At 35.2% G+C, this 22,029-nt stretch overlaps 1 protein-coding gene across 7 annotated transcripts in view; it reads right to left on the bottom strand.

Annotated features, from left to right (window-relative positions):
* The window catches only part of citb (citron rho-interacting serine/threonine kinase b), a 68,041-nt gene that overhangs the window by 27,186 nt on the left and 18,826 nt on the right, over positions 1 to 22,029 (bottom strand). For all 7 annotated transcript variants that reach the window (XM_082187821.1, XM_082187823.1, XM_082187822.1 and 4 more), the window contains 8 exons: positions 20,252 to 20,392; positions 16,309 to 16,434; positions 14,673 to 14,768; positions 14,288 to 14,404; positions 12,760 to 12,869; positions 10,793 to 10,967; positions 5,515 to 5,712; positions 3,925 to 3,978 (listed from right to left, as the gene is read on the bottom strand). In XM_082187821.1, coding sequence (XP_082043947.1) covers positions 3,925 to 3,978; positions 5,515 to 5,712; positions 10,793 to 10,967; positions 12,760 to 12,869; positions 14,288 to 14,404; positions 14,673 to 14,768; positions 16,309 to 16,434; positions 20,252 to 20,392 — 1,017 coding nt within the window. The remainder of the gene's footprint in view (positions 1 to 3,924; positions 3,979 to 5,514; positions 5,713 to 10,792; positions 10,968 to 12,759; positions 12,870 to 14,287; positions 14,405 to 14,672; positions 14,769 to 16,308; positions 16,435 to 20,251; positions 20,393 to 22,029) is intronic.

Here is a 22,029-nt window from a genome sequence, read left to right as displayed (position 1 = left end):
TACTGTTCAAAATAAGACATTTTTCTACAAAGAAACTAATACTTTTATTCCGAAAGGATGCATTGAAATTGATCAAAAGACATTTATAATGTTACAAAAGATTCTATTACAAATAAATGCTGTACTTTTGAACTTTCTATTCATCAAAGTATCATGGAAAACAAAATGCATCACGGTTTCCACAGAAATATGAAGCAGCACAACTGATAATAATCATAAATGTTTCTAGAGCATCAAATCAGAATGATTTCTGAAGGATCATGTGACACTGAAGACTGGAGTAATGATGCTGAAAATTCAGCTTTGATCACAGAAATATATTACATTTTATAATATATTCAAATAGAAAACATTCTATTTTAAATTCTAATAATATTTCACAATATTATGATTTTACAGCCTTGCTAATAAATGCACAACTTATTTCAACAACAATATAAAATCTTACAAACTTGTTACAGAATGATGAAGTTTTCATACATTTACATGCTAAGAATAAAGATAAGCTGCAAAGTGGTCCATCTCGCTAAAAATGTCAGAGGTATGTGTGCTAGCAAACTGTTCCCCACTAAAGAACAGCGTGATCATATCCTGATGCCTTTCCCCATCTTTCTTCCTAATGTCTCCCTGTCGCTCTTGACAGTCCTGTCCTAAAAACCCCTGCAGTGTCTCAGGCGTGTATTTAATCCTGTCAGAAATGTTCTTAAAGACTTTAACATCACTGCAAGCATGATGCAGAGTGACTCTGAACTTTATCAGAAACCCTACTTCGACTAAAACCCTTTTTAGAAGCGTTTTCTCGCTTCAGAACACTTCCATCTGACAAACAGAAGAGATGCAGGTTTGCATGAAATTGCAGTGCTGGTCAAGTGTGTTGACGCACGCCAAGGAGAGCAGCGGTGCCAAACACTCCTCTGGTGCGGAGGAGGCTTCTGCGCTCATTATTACTGTCATTACTGTTAAAGGCACAGCGCCACGCTCACACACACTGACCCACTTTACTGACCAGAAACACACTTTTTACCCTACTCTAGTGTATTTAGCCTGTGTTTAGGTTCACCTACTAAATCCAAAAATGCATCTGTCTGTCTTCTTCTGAGAGGCTGTCTGTATGATGCTATGCGGTTTCTGTGGTTTCTTGGATGGTTCCTCTGTGCTTTATAATATTGTTCAAGTGGAAATCTGATAGATTAGAAAAGTAATAGGATAAGATGGGAAAGATGCCTCCCTTATGCAGGGTTATTATCATGAACTAAAACTATTAAAACCAGTTTTAAAATAAAATAAAATAAAATAAAATAAAATAAAATAAAATAAAATAAAATAAAATAAAATAAAATAAAATAAAATAAAATAAAATAAAATAAAATAAAATAAAATAAAATAAAATAAAATTAAATTAATGAATAAAATTAAATAAAATTAAATGAAAAATTCAGTTGAAAATTACAAATGTTGCCGTGGCATTAAACTGAAATCAGTTTCAATTGAAGCACTAAAACTATTATCTAGAAATAAATAAAAACTAAAACTAAAAACTAAACTAAATTAAACCTAAAAAGCAATATTTAAGTTTAGCACAGTAGCCTATAAATTGTTTTAAGGTTTTTTGTAGTAATTAAAACAAATATTATTGCATTATGTTTTACAAGAAAATACTATTTCAGTCTTTCTACTTTAAAATGTCATGTTTAATTCCTTTTGTTACTTTCCATTTCTTTGTAATTAATTGTGAAATTTACTAGCAACTTCTGAGTAAAAATGTCGTGATTATGTATCAGCAAATGTGCCATCCCTTGCAGAATGTTTTTAAGTTGCTTCCTTCTACTCGTAGATATTATCTGCCATTTTGTCGGACTAAAAGATTTAAAAATTATTTTGTTCTTTTGTTTAAAAAATAGATTTAAGAATTCCATTGAAGGATTTCCCTCAGTAAGCCTATACATTTTAGTAAAATATAAGTTGTAGTATACAAGTTTATAATATAAGTTTAGTAATATAAGTTCTAAAAATAACTTGATATATTAATATAGTAATAGTTCAATACCATGATATATGGGTTGCTTGACATGATATTAACAGCAGTGTGATATGCTATACTTCATCTAAAACTGTTTTAAATGATTCGTTTATAAATATCATACAAGTTCTAAATCTCACCAATATTGATATTTAGATTAATTGACAAAATTAAGAAGAGCATATTCACTCATTAAATGGATTTTGTGCCATCTATGGTAAAAAGAAAAAACACCCTAGCACTGTTTTCAGTGATGCACATGCATTTAATATGCCTTTAATAAACAAAAAAAAAGTGCATAGGAATACAATATTATTTTATGCACTTACTGTACAAAATACAGCTCAAAAATTGAGAAGATCAAAGCATGTTTAGCGGAAAGAAGCCGTCACCCAGGGGCTGGGATTATAAGAGCTTATGAAAGACACATGGAAGAGCAAACGCTGCTCTCCTGTCTGAGACTCACAGCAAAGCTTCAGACACTTCAACGCTGAGAATAACTATTACCCCTTAACCAGAAGTATGAGCAACAGTAATAGTTTCCCGTCTTATCAAAACAAGCCCCTGTGTTTTCATTTTCATAAGCCAATGAAATTCTCATTTCCAAGTTTAGAAGTTCATCTGAGCTCCAGTTACAATTGCAAAGGTGTGATGAAGGAGAAATGTAATCTCAGGCCTCGGCGCAGAAGAGGAGATGAGCGCTGGGCCGGGTGAGAATATCACATGGGTTGAGTGTGGGTGGACAGTGAAAGTAGGGCAGAGATGCTCTGAGCTTGATAATAATCAAACACACTCCAGGGGCGAAGCAAACAAAAGCACCTCTTCCTGACATCAACAACTTTCTGGAGGTCTGAAAACAGATGCGTTTGATAATGGTGGACGCCATTGTTTTCACTAACTGGTTTTTTTTGGTGTGTGGGGGGGGGGGGGGTCTTAAAATAACATGATATATTAATATAGTAATCGTTCAATATCATGATACCATTGCTTGACATGATATCAAGCACAGTGTGACATGCTAAATTTCATCTTAAACTATTTTTAATGATTGTGTTGAGAGATTATTTGTATTAATTGAACTGGGGGGGGGGGGGGGGGGGACTTGACTAAATGATGCATATCAAAAGCTTGAGGTCATTATATAATATCTTTTTTAAAAGGAATTAATAATTTTAATTGGCAAGGATGCATTAAATTGATTAAAAGCGACAGTAAAAACATGTTACAAAAAATGTCTATTTCAAATAAATGCTGTTCTTTTGAGTTTTCTAATCATTAGAGTGATTTCTGAAGACTGGAGTAATGATGCTGAAAATTCAGCTTTGCATCAGGAATAAATTACATTTTACTAAATATATACAAATAGAAAGCAGTTATTTTACATAATAATAATAATAATTCACAATATTATAAAATTTTATGTTTTTACTGTATTTCTGATAAAAAAAATGCCATGGTAAGCAGAAGAGGCTTATTAAAAAACATTTAAAAAAATCTTACAGCCTCAAACTTTTGAACGATAGTTTAACGAAATTTTAAACTAAACGGTTACACCTTATTTCGTCCACTTTAGACATTCTAGATACTTTGCAACTACTGTACATGTCAACTAACTCTTGTTAATTTGCAACTAACTCTCATTCGAGTATTAGAAGACTGTTAGGTTAGTAGAATAAGTTGACTTGTAGTTGCAAAGTTACTTATAGTTAGTAGAATATCTAAATGGGATATTGAAATAAAAAGTTACTCTCTAAAATCTTGATATTGGGGGGAAAAAAGTGCTTTTTTATTCAGTGATTTAGTTCCTGTTCTGATGCATATTGTGCCTGTACAGGTTAAACGGATGTGGGTCAGATGCTGTCACATTTGATGAGTCAAATACAGAGAAAAGCTCATTTGCATACCGCACAGCTGTCACGCAGGGCATCAAACTTCCGCTGGATTTCATCCCGATGGGCCTTAAAAAAAAGAGACAAAATGAGAGTGAAAATCGGCATGTTTGCAAGAAGTGCACACTCTGGCAGAGAGTTCTGCAGTAAAGTGTGTTTGAGCAGAGCGCTGTGCAATGAACTCGAGTGTCATGACAGGTGTGATGTCATGCATGAGAGGGACTGGGTGCGAGCGCGTACCGCAGAGGAGCGTGGGAAGATGTTTACAGCACACTGGAGATGAGGAGCACAATGAGATTCTACAGAAACACATGATTATTCACTACCATGAGACATATATAGGAGATGAGTGGAGTCGGAAATATGATGGTATGAAGTAATATAGATTATATATCAACTGCTGCTCCTTCAGAAGCGAGTTTGACACTTTAGCTTGTCAAGCTACAAACCACTTGGTTAAATTACAGTCAATCTTACTTATGTTACTTAACCCTATAAAGCCTTCCGTGCCATATTTGATATGCACTATATCATTATAGACATGATCAAATCTTCACTGTTGCACAGAATCTACTTCATGCCTTCTGTCGTCTGATTAATAGCTTTTGCTTTTTGTGCAAGTAAAATCTTTTAGTAGCTATAATTGTAAAAATGTCCACCTTCAGCTCGTGGTTCACTTGTCTTTATGCTGTGAAATCTACACTGATTTATATAAAGTAAACATAAAAATAACTTTGTATTTTTAGTAATATTTATTTATAACTTAAGATTTATTTACATAATTTTTTTGAAAAATCATGTTCAAATGTGAGTATCAAAGATGATCTTCGGGCTTTTGAGGAAGGTTTATTTGTTCATATCTCAATCATTTATTGCATTATATGCCTTAAAACTACAGAGATTGATCATAAAACTAAGCATTTAAATATCATCTTACTAAGACCTACCGGCAGATATAGAGAGACGACTGATATTTATATGCATTTTATGTAAGTATCTGCTGATAAAGATCTCAGTGATTTACATTACAAGCATCAAAATATCATCTTACTTTTTAAAACATCATATAAATATCAGCATCTTTTTTCCTCAGTTTGAGCCTCTGAATAAAGTCTGAGCTCCATGAGACTATATGAGCCATAAAAGCCTGATGCATTAAATATGATACTCAAGAAAAAAACACAAATGCAAACTTTTTTTTTTGTTTCAAAAAACGGTTCCATTTTTTTTTAAAGGGGAAATGAAACTTTTTTTTTGTACTTTTTTTTTCAAATGTCAGGTTTTACATAGTAAAAAATATAAAACTAACCACCATTAAGCAACTTTTTTTGCCAAGCTATTTAATGTATCTAATGCAAAAACAATCTACCCTTTTGAAAAAGTAGTTACCTGAACGTTAAGCTACTAGCAAAAAGAATATATTTATATAACTACATCCTATTAATTAATAACTGCTATAACGTTAATATCTTTGATTATGCAATAAAGACATTTTAAACTGCACTACACTGCAGATCTCAGTAAACCTCAGTCTTAACTTTTGACACTTCTGCGTGAGGAAGGAGATGTTCCTCCTGGTTGATTGATCAGGATGTCAGCCCTCACCCTGAGGACGGTGATCTCCTCCTCGGCCTCTGCGGTCGTCTCCTCCAGCTCGGTCTTGGCCTGATGAAGCTGGTTCTCCAGGGCGTGACGTGCCGTCTGCAGGCTGCTGATCTGAGCTTCTCTCTCCTGCAGTGACAGCGTGAGCTCCGACACCTGCCTCTTGATCTCCAGCTTCTGCTCCTCGTGCTCCAGACCCATCTGTGGAGGAACAGAGTTACTGGGTGAACCTCTGGGAAACACGCCTAGGGCACATTTCACCCCATAATCAATTAGTGATTACATTTCGGTCATGACAACTCTCTGAGTGTTTGGCATGGTAATAGATATGACAATGTTGATGTGTTTGCGAGACTTGCTACTGCCCAGGGCCGGCCCTGACCAATTTGCTGCCCTAGGCAAGATTTTACCTGGCGCCCCATGCATCACAGCCCATTTCACCCCGTCATTGTGTTCATGATTTAGCATATATATATATATATATATATATATATATAGGCCTATACACACACACACACACACACACACACACACACACACACACACACACACACACACACACACACACACACACACACACACACACACACACACACACACACACACACACACACACACACACACACACACATTACAGCCTAAACACAAATACCAAGAGCATTACATAGCATTCAAGTCAAGTCCCCATTATCTTTTATAGCACGATTTACAATAAAGATTTAATGTGAACTTTGCTATTTTGAATAAACCTGTAAATAAATATCATTACTATGCCATAAAATGTACAGGCCAAAAGTTTGGAAACATTACTATTTTTAATGTTTTTGAAAGAAATTTCTTCTGCTCATCAAGCCTGCATTTATTTGATAAAAAATACAGAATTTTTTTTAATATTGTGATATATTATTACAATTTAAAATAATTGGTTTTCAATTTATTATACTTTAAATTATCATTTATTTCTGTGATGCAAAGCTGAATTTTCAGCATCATTACTCCAGTCTTCAGTGTCACATCACATGTGACATCCGGTCTATCACATGATCCTTTAGAAATCATTCTAATATGATGATTCATTATCAAAGTTGGAAACAGTTCTGCTGCTTAATATTTTTTCATAACCTGTGATACTTTTTTAGGATACTTTGATAAATAAATAGTAAAAAAAAATTTTTTTAAATGTTTTAAAAATAGAAATCTTTTGTAACAACAATATACACTACAAAATCAATACTTTTATTCAGCAAGGATGTGTTAAATTGATAAAAAGTGATCGTAAAGATGATTTAGATAATTAGAAAATATTTTTATTTTGTTTTAAATAAATGCAGTTCTTTTTAACATTTTATTCATCAAATATATTAGGCAGCAGAACTGTTTCCAACACTCATAATAAATCAGAATATTAAAATGATTTCTAAAGGATCATGTGATAGACTGGATGTCACATGTGACACTGAAGACTGGAGTAATGATGCTGAAAATTCAGCTTTGCATCACAGAAATAAATGATAATTTAAAGTATAATAAATTGAAAACCAATTCTTTTAAATTGTAATAATATATCACAATATTTATAATTTTTTCTGTATTTTTGATCAAATAAATGCAGGCTTGATGAGCAGAAGAAACTTTTTTTCAAAAACATTAAAAATAGTAATGTTTCCAAACTTTTGGCCTGTACTGTATCCCCACAACTGCACAACTGTAGAGTAAAACATTAATAAAAAAGTGATAATAAAAAATGCGTCTTAAAACTGACATGATTGTTACAAAACCACACAGTCTGGGGACTCTGGAGAACTCAGAACAACTGCTAACATTAAGTTTAAGGTAAAAATAACTGCCATGAAATTATAGTATCTTACTCCTATGCCATAAATTGTTCATTCACTACATCACTTTACCTCTGTCTTTATCCCCTTTTATCCTCTTCTCTTCTTTTTGGCACTGTATCTATCGCAGAGACGCAGACTATGCTCATTTATAATGTGTCATGTAAATTCGGCCTTCCGTCACAATCAGGAAACTTTCACCGCGTCTAGAACTGGCGCGAGCTGCCAGGCCCGTTTCTACGAGCTGTGTGTTAACAAAAGCAGTGCTGTCTACATTGGATGCGGAGTCGCGCACGCTACACAACAAATTACCAACAACTGATCGCGCGCGCGGCCGCGCGCTCTGTTTCTGACGCACTTCAAGCACTCGATGGGCGGGGGACGATTGGTGAGCCGGACTTTTTTTTTTTTTTTTTTGGTAGTATTTCGAATTAATGGTTTTAAAATAGTATTATATATAAAAAAATAATAATGTAAAAAAAAAAAAAAAAATTCACTCGTTCACTCATTCTGGCGCCCCTATGGATGAGTGGCGCCCCTAGCATTTGCCTATACCGCCTATGCCGCGGGCCGGCCCTGCTACTGCCAATACATACACAACGCGCAGCTGTGAGCAAGTAAGACATGCTGTGGCTGTACAATAGAGCGTACATGAATCACCCGTAGCAGATCTACTGTATACAGGTGGAGCTGGGGAAGGTGGAGGGTTTCTGAAAGAGCACTGAAACTGCTACAGCAAATGCTGACCAAGTATTTGAAGGTCGAGCCGCTCATTGGCAACTGATACAGCAGGAATCAATCATGATCAATCAATCAATCAATCAATCATAATTTTTATTTTATTTAAATCAACAAATTAAAGGCAGTACAGTAATGAGAATATGAAAAAATGCAGAGAATGATGCAAAACATCTTAATGGTTTAAAAAATAAACTTCAATTTCTTCTTGCAAAATCTAATTTCTAATTTGATTTTGGGGTGAAATTAAATATGGTTCAGAAGTACACGAGTGAATATTATTTGTATTGCACTTTTTACAATATACACCATTTCCAAGCTGCTTTGAAGAAATTCATGATTATAATATCTTAACACAGGGTTCCCACACGTTAGTTAACTTCAAATTCAAGGACCTTTCAAGGACTTTCCAGGTCCAAATACCCTCAAATTCAAGGACTTAATGTGGGGACACATTTCAAGTGAGAGCAAGGTTAGATCGTGTTACCTTGTAAGATACATTGTTCTTACGAGATCAAGAAAATATGATCATATAACACCGATTTTATCATCACTGCATTGGTTACCTATAAAGTTCCGTATTAATTACAAGGTATTGCTACTGACTTATAAAGCCCTAAACGGCTTAGCTCCAGTCTATTTAACGGATCTTCTATCGCCCTATAATCCACCGCGCTCTTTAAGATCACTAAATTCAAGGCTTTTGGTCATACCTAGGATATCCAGAACCACCAAAGGAGGGAGAGCATTTTCACATTTGGCTCCAAAACTCTGGAATAGTCTTCCTGATACTGTTCGTTGCTCAGACTCGCTCTCCCAGTTTAAAACTAGATTAAAGTCGCATCTCTTCAGCCAGGCATTCATATAATCCCACAGTTCAAACTACAATCCGGCCTCTAGCTCATAAATGCCAGAGGAGAACTGGCCCCCGACTGAGCCTGGGTTCTCCCAAGGTTTTTTTTCTCCATTAGGTCACCTGATGGAGTTTTAGGACACCATTAGGTCACTTGATGGAGTTTTAGGACACCATTAGGTCACTTGATGGAGTTTTTCGGTTCCTTGCCACTGTTGCCTTTGGCTTGCTCAGTTGGGGATATTTTGGGGATATTTAATTTAATTTTATCAATCAATAAATTCCTCTTGAAACAAACTTTGTTGTATTATTTTAATTTAATACTGTGAAGCTGCTTTGATACAATCTGTATTGTGAAAAACGCTATACAAATAAACTTGACTTGACTTGACTTGACATTGTTACAGTTTTGCGCGTGTGAACATCATGGCAACGTACAACACAAAGTACAACGTAAAACACTTAACGTAAGGCGTAAATGCGCGTAATTAACGTAAATCAAGCAACCTAGTGTGCTAGGGCCACGAAGTGTTGGCGAAATAACACATTAGCAGACCGGAGGGAATAATATGGAATTTTTACCAGAAAACTTCTTGCACAAAATAAATTCAAGCACTTTCAAGGATCTGTATCTATGTATGTTTATTTTCAAAAACTTTCCAGGGCCTTGACATTTTTTTTTTCATATTCACAAACTTTCAAGGATTTCAATGACCCGTGGGAACCCTCTTCATGATGTACAGTTGCATTTAACAGATTAGAGCTAGAACATCAGTTTCAAAACTCATAATAATCCTCAATCGACCCCAGTGCAGATTAGAAACTACGGGACAGAGATCTTTCTCTCGTGCCGCCCAGAGGTTATGGAATGAGCTTCCTTTGATGGCTCGTAGTGCTCCCACATTAAGCACTTTTAAGAAACTGTTGAAAACCCACCTTTTTAAAATTGCTTACAATGTTTTAAATTGCTTACCATGTTAAAGTGTTAGTTTTATATTGTTTGTTGTATATTCAGGGTTCGAATTACGGGGGGGTATTGGGGGAGGGGTCCGACCCCCCTAGATGAGACTTGGACCCTCCCAAAAGGGATGAAAATAATAGTTTGAGGGGTACTGAAAAAAATGTAATAAAATATAATGTTAGCCTAGCTAGTCTATCTGTATTTAGGCGCGAGATAGGTCTTCACTCCCATCCCGAACAACATACAGTGGCTCGCGATTTCTTCACTCCCGAACATACAGCAAGTGAAACAATTATTGAACGATCGTTATGAATTTTAATGTTTGACATTAACACATGAATCAACGCGATTCATTTCAAAACATTGACGCGAGGGAAGTCACTTACATACAACCTGCTTAAACTTGAAATTAATTTCATTTAACTATGATGAGAAAGAGAAAAGGGACAGTGGCAGACATCAGGCATTTCTTTGGTGGTAAAAGAACAGTAAGTAGGACATATAACAATTAAGAGACGGGTAATTAAGGTATGAGTGCTGATATATTTAACAAAATGTTAAAGGCGATTTATCATTTTGTGCAATTTCATTCTTAATGACTTAACAAGAGGGAATCTGCACTAATATTCAGGGGATTTCGCATATAGATTAGTGTTTCTCATGTGTGTAAGCCTATTTAAAATGGAGATTGGCGTCACCAGTCGAAATAGCTGTACCCCCCCGAAGCTCACGGTATAATTCGAACACTGAGTATATATTGTGTTATTGTATTATTTGTGTTTTATTTGTCTTTTACTCTGTTAACGCTTTGGGTGTAAGAAAATCGCATTATAAATAAAATGTATTATTATTATTATTTTGATATTGGGCTGAAATATGGTTCATAATTCTCACCTCTCTGAGTCGGGCCTCTAGTTCCAGCACTCTACTCTTGTTAGCCTGTTCCTGTTGTGTCAGCTTCTCCAGATGTTCCTCCAGCTTTGCATTCTGGGCCTCTAGTTTCCCAGCCTGAGATTCCAGATAGAACTTCTGCTGCCTGAGTTCAGATATCATCTCCTCTTGGGCTTTCCTAAAAGATCATAAACAAGACTTCTAGGAGAAATCCCCCTAGCTGCTGTGCTTTGATTAACCAGCAACACATCATCTCCACACCAGGTCAGCCGAGTTAATCTAACCATGTTGGCCTTGACCTTCCATTGCGGTTCAGCGCTTTTCTACAAGCCTGTCAACCATCAATGCTGATCACTGTGCATCTTTCACAGGATTCATGCACTTCCTTTGTAGTCAAATCAGCTTTCATTAGGGTTTATAGAACCTAGTAAAGCTGGTTAACCATGGAAGTCCTGCTGGTTAAAGGAACACGCCAACTTTTTGGGACTTTAGCTTATTCACTGTATCCCCCAGAGTTAGATAAGTCCATACATACCCTTCTCATCTCCGTGCGTGCCGTAACCCTGTCTGACGCACCCACCGTTAGCCTAGCTTAGCACAAAGACTGGAGGTAAATGGCTCCAGCTAGCATACTACTCCCAATAAGTGACAAAACAACGCCAACATTTTCCTATTTACATGTTGTGATTTGTATAGTCACAGCGTGTACAAATAACAAGGTTACATGAGACACAGCCATCTTCTAACCGTATACATACATATAAATCACTCCGCAGAGGTAGCAGTGCTTCTCCTTCTGAGAATATAGTTCCCAGTATGTATACGGTTAGAAGATGGCTGTGTCTCATGTGACCTTGTTATTCGTACACGCTGTGACAATACAAATCACAACATGTAAATAGGAAAATGTTGGCGTTATTTTGTCACTTATTGGGAGTAGTATGCTAGCTGGAGCCATTTACCTCCAGTCTTTGTGCTAAGCTAGGCTAGCAGTGGGTGCGTCAGACAGAGTTACGGCACGCACGGAGATGAGAAGGGTATGTATGGACTTATCTAACTCTGGGGGATACGGTGAATAAGCTAAAGTCCCAAAAAGAACTTTGCTGATAACGACAGAACTTGCGACCATAGTTGGCTATTGATGCTTTTGGGAAACACACCCCTGGTGGAGACATCATTAGCACACCAGCATCTAAAACACGACACACACTCTCTATGGTGTTCTTTTTCAGCAGGGATAATATGAAGCTGCTATGAAAGCCTTAATATAATGCAAATACTAGGTCATCGTTCATTAACTTTGTGCTTAACCCAGAAAATCTGCCTTCATGGCACATTAGCCTGAAATTAACCTTTACATTCACCCATTTCAAATACAAATATCCATAGTTCGTTCATGTGAATGGCATGTAAATACTATTATGTGAGAGCACAAGATTGTTGCAAAAAAGTAAAGTGACTATATCAGACATCTACACTTGACATCTAATGCAAACTACTTATAAAGAATACCATGGTATTTGTCCAAACAAATGAGTCTTACTGTGTATTTTACCACTCTGTGTGGAACAGCATGAAGCAGAATGACTGATTGCTTTTATATAACAACAGGCAACTGCAATATGATAAAAGATAAATATTCAATAAATAATTAAGGGCCAGGTGCACTAACAACACAGACCCTCTTCTGGCGTTAAAAAACTACAGTCAGGATTTACTAAAGACACGCAGTGAAAAATTAGTGCTGAAAAGGCGTGTACACAGTGATTTTTGCGGCTGACCTTATTGAATATGCATTTGTAGCACATATGCATATAAAATGTATAGGAGGAGAGTATTTAAATGAATCATCCAAGGTGATTTACTAAGGTTTGCACTAGTCAAACTACTGGTATTTGCACCATTATTTAACGTCTTAACCCATATCACTGGATCATCTCCAGTATACATGGTCATGCATGTGAACTCACATGTTTTTCTGCGTGTAAAGGCTGCTGTTGGCTGCCAGCTTGTTGGCCTCGGACAGCTCAGCGATTCTCTGCTCCAGATTGGTCATCTTTGACTCCATGGCATTGATCGTCTAGAGTCATTGATGAGTAAATTACACCACATCATTCAGAGTAGAACCTTGGTTAACAAGTATGCTGTACTATACATGTATGCAGAACCTGATGTGTTCCTGGATCGACATTCCAATCAACCAATCAGATTTGAGGGGCAAGTTTACAGATTATGTCAAGTTTAGGCTTACAACCGGGGTTAGGTGCTTTTGCATCAGTGTTATTCACCTATTATATCCCTCTGATTTTAGGGATAACTTATGGGTAGGGTTAGGTTTAGGGATATGGTTAGGATTACATTTTCGGACAGGAATGTTGCTCCAGGATCAACCAGTAACGCGTCAAACTCTGCTAAATCAGGATGTGCATGCAAGTACAATATAGTATAGTCTTGTCAAAATTACTGGTAAATAAAAATTAAAAATTAACACCAGCCTTTCTAGAGTATTGGTAGTTCTGATCAGGTTATTACAGTTAACTAAAATTAAAACCATTAAAAAAAAAAAAAAAAAATTTTTTAAAACATATTTCAGCTAGATTCCAAAGAAATCCGTTTAGTTTAACTTGATGTACTAAAATAACTAAAACTGAAATAAAAATTAATACAAACTATATAGACATTTAAATAAATATAATAAAAATGATAAAAACAGACAAAAAAAAAACTTTAAATAAAATATTATAAATATTTATATAAAATATAAAAACTATAATAGTATGTCAATGATACTAAAATAACACTGGTGCAGAGAACCAATTCGATTAATAAGTCAATTCGGTTCTGAGTTTTTCATTTCATTACCAACTTTTCACTTGACCTTTAACATAAAGTTTAACAGAAAGATATTTGATCGCTACATGCAAAGGTTTCAATGTATTATTTAATGTATGATTAGAAACAGGCAGGGCATTACTGCCTGACGCACATACTAATAATTAGTTATTAACTCATTTCATTCATTTAATATAATTAAATTTTTTAGAACTTTTTTTAAACTTGCTTTTGTCTTTCATATTACTTCTTTTTTTATTGTTTGTTTTTAAATGTCTGTAAATCTTATTTTGTTTTCTTTTTTATATTTGGATTTAAAGCACTTTGTGAAGTTTGCTCTAGAAATAAAAAATACGTATTTACTTATTTTCAAATATATAAAAAAATAAAGAATAAAAAAAGTTATATAGTTCCAATAGTTTTTGCTGTTGTAGTGAATCATGACCTTTTACTGGTATTGGTACCGACTACAGAAATTTTGGTATTGTATAAAGTACATGCTTATTTGTTATTTTGCGGATGCTTTTATGTAAATTGACTGATTTACTATAAGGAAAGCGCTCACTTAGAATGATTGTCTTGCACAAGGATCAGTGTTAGGTCACACTTTGTCATTCCCCAACTAAAATACACTAGGCTCTCAGGAGAAGCGAAATAACGTGGTACCGCTGTCTGGTCACTGATCACTTTTCCCCGCTCGCGAGCCTCCTCCTCAAAAGCGCTCTGCTTGGACTCCAGCAATTCCTTCTCAGCCAAATCAGCCTTCATTTGAGTCTCTAACACCTACAAAACACACAAGCACAAGCACTTTGACTACCTTCAAAATGAGGCCTTTAAAAGCTTAATCTGAATCCAAAGACAAACACAAGTCAGGATCTTTTATTCAGTCGCTATAAATTTAATAACGAGCATTAAAGATAGAGTATATTAGTCCTGTGCAAACACCACGATCGAGGTAAACCGCTCTGTTGACTCTGTGAAACATCACTGATATTTGTCAGGAGCAGGAGAGTGTGTGCGTGTGTGCGTGTGTGTGTGCATTTGGCCCGACCTTGATCTTGTCTTCGTAAAGCTTTTCCTTCTGTTCCAGGTGTGCTTCCATTCGCTGTGCTGTCGCCTGCGTGTCACGCAAGTTCTCTTCCAGCTCCTGTGGAGGAACAGTTTATTGCTCACGAGTCTCAGATATGTTTCATTTACTGTGAGTATTGCCTTGTCTCAGATGTTTCTCCTAAAATTTCAAGGAGAAATAAAATTCTATAAATGAGACTTATTAATGTAGACAGCAGGATTAAGCAGAATTAAGAAGAATTTGATGGGAAATGTTTAAAAGATTTCTAACTTTTGATTGCAGAAAGGTAAATCTGAGTACAGATTACTAGGGTATTTTTTTTATTTGTTAATAAAAAAAGCAAAAGACTCTAAATTTCACTGATGCAAAGGAAAAAATAATAGATCATTTTTAAATTGTTAACATATTTCCTTAACGGCTCATCAGCAGTGTTATTTTAGTATTACTATAATAGTATTTATTAATATTTTGAATTAGCTTTACATTTTTATATTTTCATTTTACATTTTAATGTTTGTTTATTTTAGTAATTTTATGTGCTTTTGTCATTTTTATTACATTATTTAAATTAATACAAAATATTTCCCATTTTAGTAATTTTGTTATGTGTGTGACATTTTTATTATATATATTTTTAAATATTTCTATTTAGCTGTAATTTATTTTTATTTCCGTTTTAGTCATTTTAGTACTTAAACTTATTTATTTCAGTTAGGCAACATTTAACATTTTCAAAAGTAGTTTTTTTTAAGATGATGTTTTTCATCCAATATTTATGTTTTTATTAATCTTTATTTTTCAAGATTGTCTGGACAAAGTAAGTAGCAGATGCCTTTAGCCAAACACAACATGTTAAGCCTGACATGAAATAATAGTCAGAAACATCTTCTTCTTCTTTTTTATTGAACAGTTCATTGAACCTTTACACAAAATATATATATATATATAAAAAAAAAAGATTTTGTCGAGTATCATGTTTGGTATTTTGTAGTATTTTAAATTAAACTTTTTACATTTTATTTCAGTCATAGAAACCATTTCAGTGTTTTTTTAAGTTTAAGTTTTTCATCTAATATTTTTAATTTTATTTAAGATTTATTTCAATAAATGAAAATGATTTAAAACTGGTTTCCATTTCATTTTTAAGCACTTGTTAATCATGACTAAATCATAAAAATAAAAATCAATAATGCACAATGTAAATCATCAGGTTTAAAACACATCGTCATTGTGACACACATGATCATGGCCAAAGACTGAGATGATCCACTCCTGCAATCTGTCACTTTTGGAGCCGTGACAGGGCCAGAGAGCATGCTGGGAGCTGAGGGAAAGAAGCAGTGTAACTGCCAGGCTAAGCAGGTTGAAGAAAAACGAATAAAAGCAGAAAGTCTGTGTTTAATGCAACCGCGAGTGTTTGAGGTGGTGTATCGCGCGTGACTAATAAGTGTTACGCGTCTTAATTAAGTAGCTTTCCTGCAAGCATGTGACACCTCCATCTCATCGACGTGTGGCGTCCTCATCGCTCCAGTGTTTACCTGTTTGTTTGTGTGTGTGTTTTAGATACAGTATGTGTAAATCAGCGGGAGTTCAGCGCACCCTGGAGTCTCAGTCTTACCATGATTTTATCGGCCATCTGTTGGATCTGCTGTGACTTGGTCTGAATGTCTTCTTTCAGTTTAGTTTCTCTCCGTTCCACCATCTCCAGTCTCTTCACCTGGTTCTCCAGGGTTTTCCTACCATCCTGTTCCATCCAAAAAACAATAAATATCTCATACTGATGATGCATTGCCATGTTATTCAGGCAGCTTATGCTGAAAAAATGAGCTTTGTGTGAAAACAACGAAATTAATTGATTTTACTCAAGTCAAAAATATTATTTATATCACTGAATCAACATAAATACATTAAGTTGCACCAACAAAATCATATTTGTGACCCTGGACCACAAAACCAGTCACATGGGTCATTTTTTTGAAATTGAGATATATACATCATATGAAAGCTGAATAAATAAGCGTTCCATTGATGTATGGTTTGTTATGATAGGACAATATTTGGCTGAGATACAACTATTTGAACATCTGGAATCTGAGGGTGCAAAAAAATCTAAACATTGAGAAAATCACCTTTAAAGTTGTAAATTTATGTTCGCGATTGTGCTGCATTCACTCACAGAAATACATGTTTTATATATTTACGGTAGTAAATTTACAAAATATCTTCATGGAACATGATCTTTACTGAATATCCTAATGATTTTTGGCGATAATCGATAATTTTGACCCATACTATGTATTATTGGCTATTGCCACAAATATACCCGTGCGACTCGTGACTGGTTTTGTGATCCAGGATCACATTTAATAGTTACAGTAGATCAGAATTTGGTCCTGAAACAATATTAAGTTTAGATATTAAAAATATTTAGTTCCATTGATAAAATGGAAATTTACATCAGAATATTCATAAGTTTGAGGCGAAACATCAGCATCAGTGGAATTGTGGAGTTGTTTATATTTCCATTTATGCATTTGGCAGATGCTTTTATCCAAAGCGACACACATTGCATTCAGGGTCTACATTTTTTTTTAGTTCATGCATTCCTTGAGAATATATGTTTGTTTGTTTGTTTTTAATGCCATGCCAGTTTCTGTAAGTATTGACATGATGAGAAACATTTATGGAAGAACTATATCAGATTTTTAAAATCTATTTTTGCTAAAAACTCTAAAGGCCCGTTCACACCAAGGATGATAACTATAGTGATAACGATAAAGATTAAATGTAGTTCTAAAAATCATTCAAAATATAAAAGAATGAACACACCACAACTATAATGATAACGGCACAGAGAAAAGATATCGGAATATCACAGCCAATCAGAATCCATCCTGCTTTAAAGAGCTGGAGCATTTAAAGAGGCAGGGGACAAAAGCGTGCTTAAAGGGATATTTCACTAGCCTGGCTCCGCCCTCCTACGTACTTCCGCTCAATTTTCACTTTCCTTCAGTACGTCGTCAGGGTTTGCGGTGTATTCTTGGGTTTTCTCCGGCCAAATGTTTGGCGGTCCAATCAGCGAACAGAGGAAGTGGCTGAGAATGATGACGTTGATGTGCGCTAGTTTGAGTTGTTGACATACGTCACGACCAAACGTTAGCGATTGGTTATGGCAGATCCAGAGTGGCTCTGGGCAGATCCAATAGTTTTAAACTTCAACAGAGTACCCGCCTTCAAGGAAGTTAACGCTTGTCAATGGAGAGTGGCCAGACTCTCTGTACAAATGAAAGTCTGGTAGGACCAGGCTAATATTTCACCGCTGGAAAGATGAATGTGTATTTAAATTGGGTCATTTATGTAGTAGAAATGTGAAATTATTTTAGAAGCTGGAGCCTTCTAGACTGAGAAAAGCCAGAAAATTTATTTTTGGCTCATGTGGATGAAAGACAACAACTCCCAGAATGCACTTGCTTCGCTGCCCTACGAGGACACTCCCAAGCCACGCCTACCGGTTACAGAGGGCAGTATCGGGAGAAATGATACAACTAGGCTACTAGTCGACTCGAAACTGAAAAGACGGTGTTTTATCGTGAGATCCCCCTATGGGCGGGTTGAACACATGCAGAACGAGCTCCTCCTATTGGCTGTAGTCTCTCGCCTCTGGACAAAAGAGCCTCTGATGACACTAAATTACGATTTTTGAGTCATCTGAGGTTTTTTTCCAGACACACAGCAGCGGTTTCTTCATTAGGTCGATCGGGCGACGCACCACCAAAGTGTGAAAGGGATTTTTTCAGTCACAATCTGATTCAACCACAGAGTTACGCTAGCAGTCACTCACTGTTGTTCTGCCTCTGGATATAGTCCAATCAGCGCCAAGTCACGTTCTGTGGAGTACCGCCTCTTTTTGGGCGATTTCACTATGGCAGGAATCGGCCAGAGTGTTCCCATAGACTTACATTCAAAGATTTTTTTTTTCGAACTGCAGGCACTGCAATGCATTCTCTATGGGTTCCGGGAGGGCTCGCACTAACATGCTTTCGTCATCATGCGTAAACTTCACTTGTGCAGCGATTGGTGGATACAAATATACCTCTAATAATATTTAGCCATAAGCTGAAGTGACAATAATTTCCTCAGTGCATAACTTAAAATTTCACGGACATATTCTCCATTTGTAAATGTTAGAAAGTAAATATTTCCAGTTTGCTGTCATGAGTGGACGAACTTCTGGAAGCTAAACTTCCGTGAACGAGCGCCGCCGCGTGCATGCGCGCCGAACAGACGGAGCGCAGTAGAATAGGAGCGCAATTATTCTGACTAAAATATACATTAGCACTAAATTATAAATATATTTAGCTAAAATATTTGTTGTTGAATATTTGTTGTTGTTGGTGAACATAAATGTGCTAGAGAATTTCAAACCTACATGTGTATTTTTATGATATTAGCTTTTTATTTTAATTTTTTTATTTTAAGTTTAGTAAATTTAACTACTTCTTTAAAAAGCATTATTTTGTTTTTAGATTGTAATGTTGCAATGTTAGAATGTAATGTGATTTGACCCCTTTTTTGGATAGACTGCAGATAGACAGCAAGGTTACACTATGTTTGTTTTTATAACCTTCAATATGAACATTGTTTGTAGGACAATATTGATCAGGATATTAAATATTTTTTTAAAAATTAAAGAGTTTTTTTTATTATTCAAATAGAAAAATAAGAATTAAATACTCAGATTATACCATACATCGCCATTTAGCCCAAAAATCTGATTTATTTGGCAATTGGCTATTTCCCAACCCTACCGGCTGAAGTTTTAGCTAAACTTTAGGCTAATGATAGCTACATTATTATCACTGTTAAATTGTTATTTAACAATTAGCCTACATTCAGTCCTGGATTAATAATTCAGTTTGTTGCGTATTCAGTTTTCTACTGATACAAAGATTAAAGGTGCTAATATAGTAGTTATCTTATAGTTATCACTCTTAGTGTGAACGGGTCTTAAAACTATATTTGGTTTAACTTTGTTAAAAAGTGTTAAAAGTGTATAAAAAGTTTCTCACGGCGTTATAAACAGCACCATCTAATAAAATATGCGTCAGGGATAAAGGATTTTGACAAAATGAACATGTTGGTGGATCTTCGCCTAGTATTAAAGACTTGTGTGTCATTCTGGAACGGCCTATTCTGGTATAAATAATCTGGTCCTATCGATTTAAAACAATGATAGAAACTTCTTCTCCCAACTTTGCGACTGATTTCATGGAGTTGGTTCATGGTTTATAGATCCCACGTGTTTGCCATTTGTTATCAATACAGGAATGTATTATGTATTCGATCCATATTAGATCCATATTTGTGGGTACTGTGCAATTTTCAGTGTCTTCCCTGTGAATCAAACCCATAACATACTAGTGTTTGAGCTACAGGAATTGTTTCCTACTTATTCTCTGTGTAATAATAATAATAAAGTTGAATCTAATCTAATCATAATCGTCATGATATTTGTAAATAAAGCCTGTTTAATTGAGTCAGATCGCTGGAGTTGCTGTGACCTCAGTCTCTCGCAGGCGTCTGCGCAGGCTGTCAGTGGAGTCCTCTTTAGTCTGCAGACGCTCCAGGTCTCGCTCCAGACGCTCTTTAGCATGACGAACGTTCTGCAGGAGATCCGTGGCTTCTGTGCTCGCCTTCACGGCCTGGAAGAAAAGGGAAGCTGCTAGGTCCAAAATGTGTACAGAAAAAGACAAAAAATGCTACAGTAAAAACTGAATATTAATCAGAAAATAGGAAACAATGGTTGACTGTAAATTATCTTACCATATACGAGAGCATTTAATGTTTAAGTTTGGCCTTGCATGTAATTTTACTGTAAAATACTGTCAATTGTATTGTTTTTGGAAGAACAAACCATTTCATTTCAAATGAAAAACAGTAGAAGGGCAGTTTTGTTTCTCTTTATCACTATGGTGTGTTTGTTTTGTTTTCTTTTTATTTCATTTTGGTGTTTCATGTTACATTTTCTGTAATGTAGTTCATGTTTATTGCATGTATAGTTTATTGAAGCTGCTCTGATGCTGCTTTGTGTGTGATTGTGATTACTGATGTCTATATACAAATATTGGCCATGCTTTATGGACAGTATTATTCATCATGTGGCTTGCTGTTTTACCACCTCTATTATTATGGTGGTTATCACATTTTACACTAATAAGTAGATTTTGGTATTTTGACATTATATCACTTAATTAAATATACAGTTAAAGTTGTAAAATAAACAGCCACCAATATGCCATTCTGTAACACCGGAAACATTGTCACTGTGTTTTTATGGTGAATTTCTGGTAACTGGGGCTAACAGATTTACTGTAAATGACACTGTTAGGCTATAAATATCAATCATAGATATCATAGATCATCTATCCATGAAAAGTCATGTAAAATGTCTATAGTGCTTTATACAATACAGACTGTTTCAAAGCAGCTTCACATGAATAAACTGGAAAATAACGTCCAATAAAATTCATCAACTAAAGCTCTTCAGAATGTAAGTGTCATTATTCTGCTCAATTTAGTTAACTGTGTCAATGTTGCAAAGTTCATCTATTATGAAACGAGTTCAATTCAGTTATAAGATAGCTAGATCCAGAGAAGATAATGGTGTCTTTATTCAGCTCAAGTCAGTTCAATGTTGATTCAGTTCAGTTCAATAACAGTGTTGATGTTGCGAAGTCAGTGTCATTATCAAGCTCAATTCAGTTCAAATTTTGTTCTCATGCTATTGTGTCAATGCTACGGAAGCCCTGAACCGCAACGTAAAAAAAATAAAATTCTGTACAAAATAAAATAAAAATGCTATCATTTCGAGATTAAAGTCGAAATGTTTCGAGATTAAAGTCGAAATGTTTCGAGATTAAAGTCGAAATGTTTCGAGATTAAAGTCGAAATGTTTCGAGATTAAAGTCGAAATGTTTCGAGAATAAAGTCTAAATGTTTCGAGAATAAAGTCTAAATGTTTCGAGAATAAAGTCTAAATGTTTCGAGAATAAAGTCGAAATGTTTCGAGAATAAAGTCGAAATGTTTCGAGAATAAAGTCGAAATGTTTCGAGAATAAAGTCGAAATGTTTCGAGAATAAAGTCGAAATGTTTCGAGAATAAAGTCGAAATGTTTCGAGAATAAAGTCGAAATGTTTCGAGAATAAAGTCGAAATGTTTCGAGAATAAAGTCGAAATGTTTCAAGATTAAAGTCGAAATGTTTCGAGATTAAAGTTGAAATGTTTCGAGAATAAAGTCGAAACTTTTCGAGATTAAAGTCAAAACATTACGAGAATAAA

This window comes from Leuciscus leuciscus (genome assembly GCF_965113295.1).
Source record: "Leuciscus leuciscus genome assembly, chromosome: 13".
In the NCBI taxonomy this organism is placed as follows: Eukaryota; Metazoa; Chordata; class Actinopteri; order Cypriniformes; family Leuciscidae; genus Leuciscus; species Leuciscus leuciscus.
The sequence above is the reverse complement of the archived record's forward strand: the minus strand, read 5'-3'. Positions and strand labels throughout refer to the sequence as shown.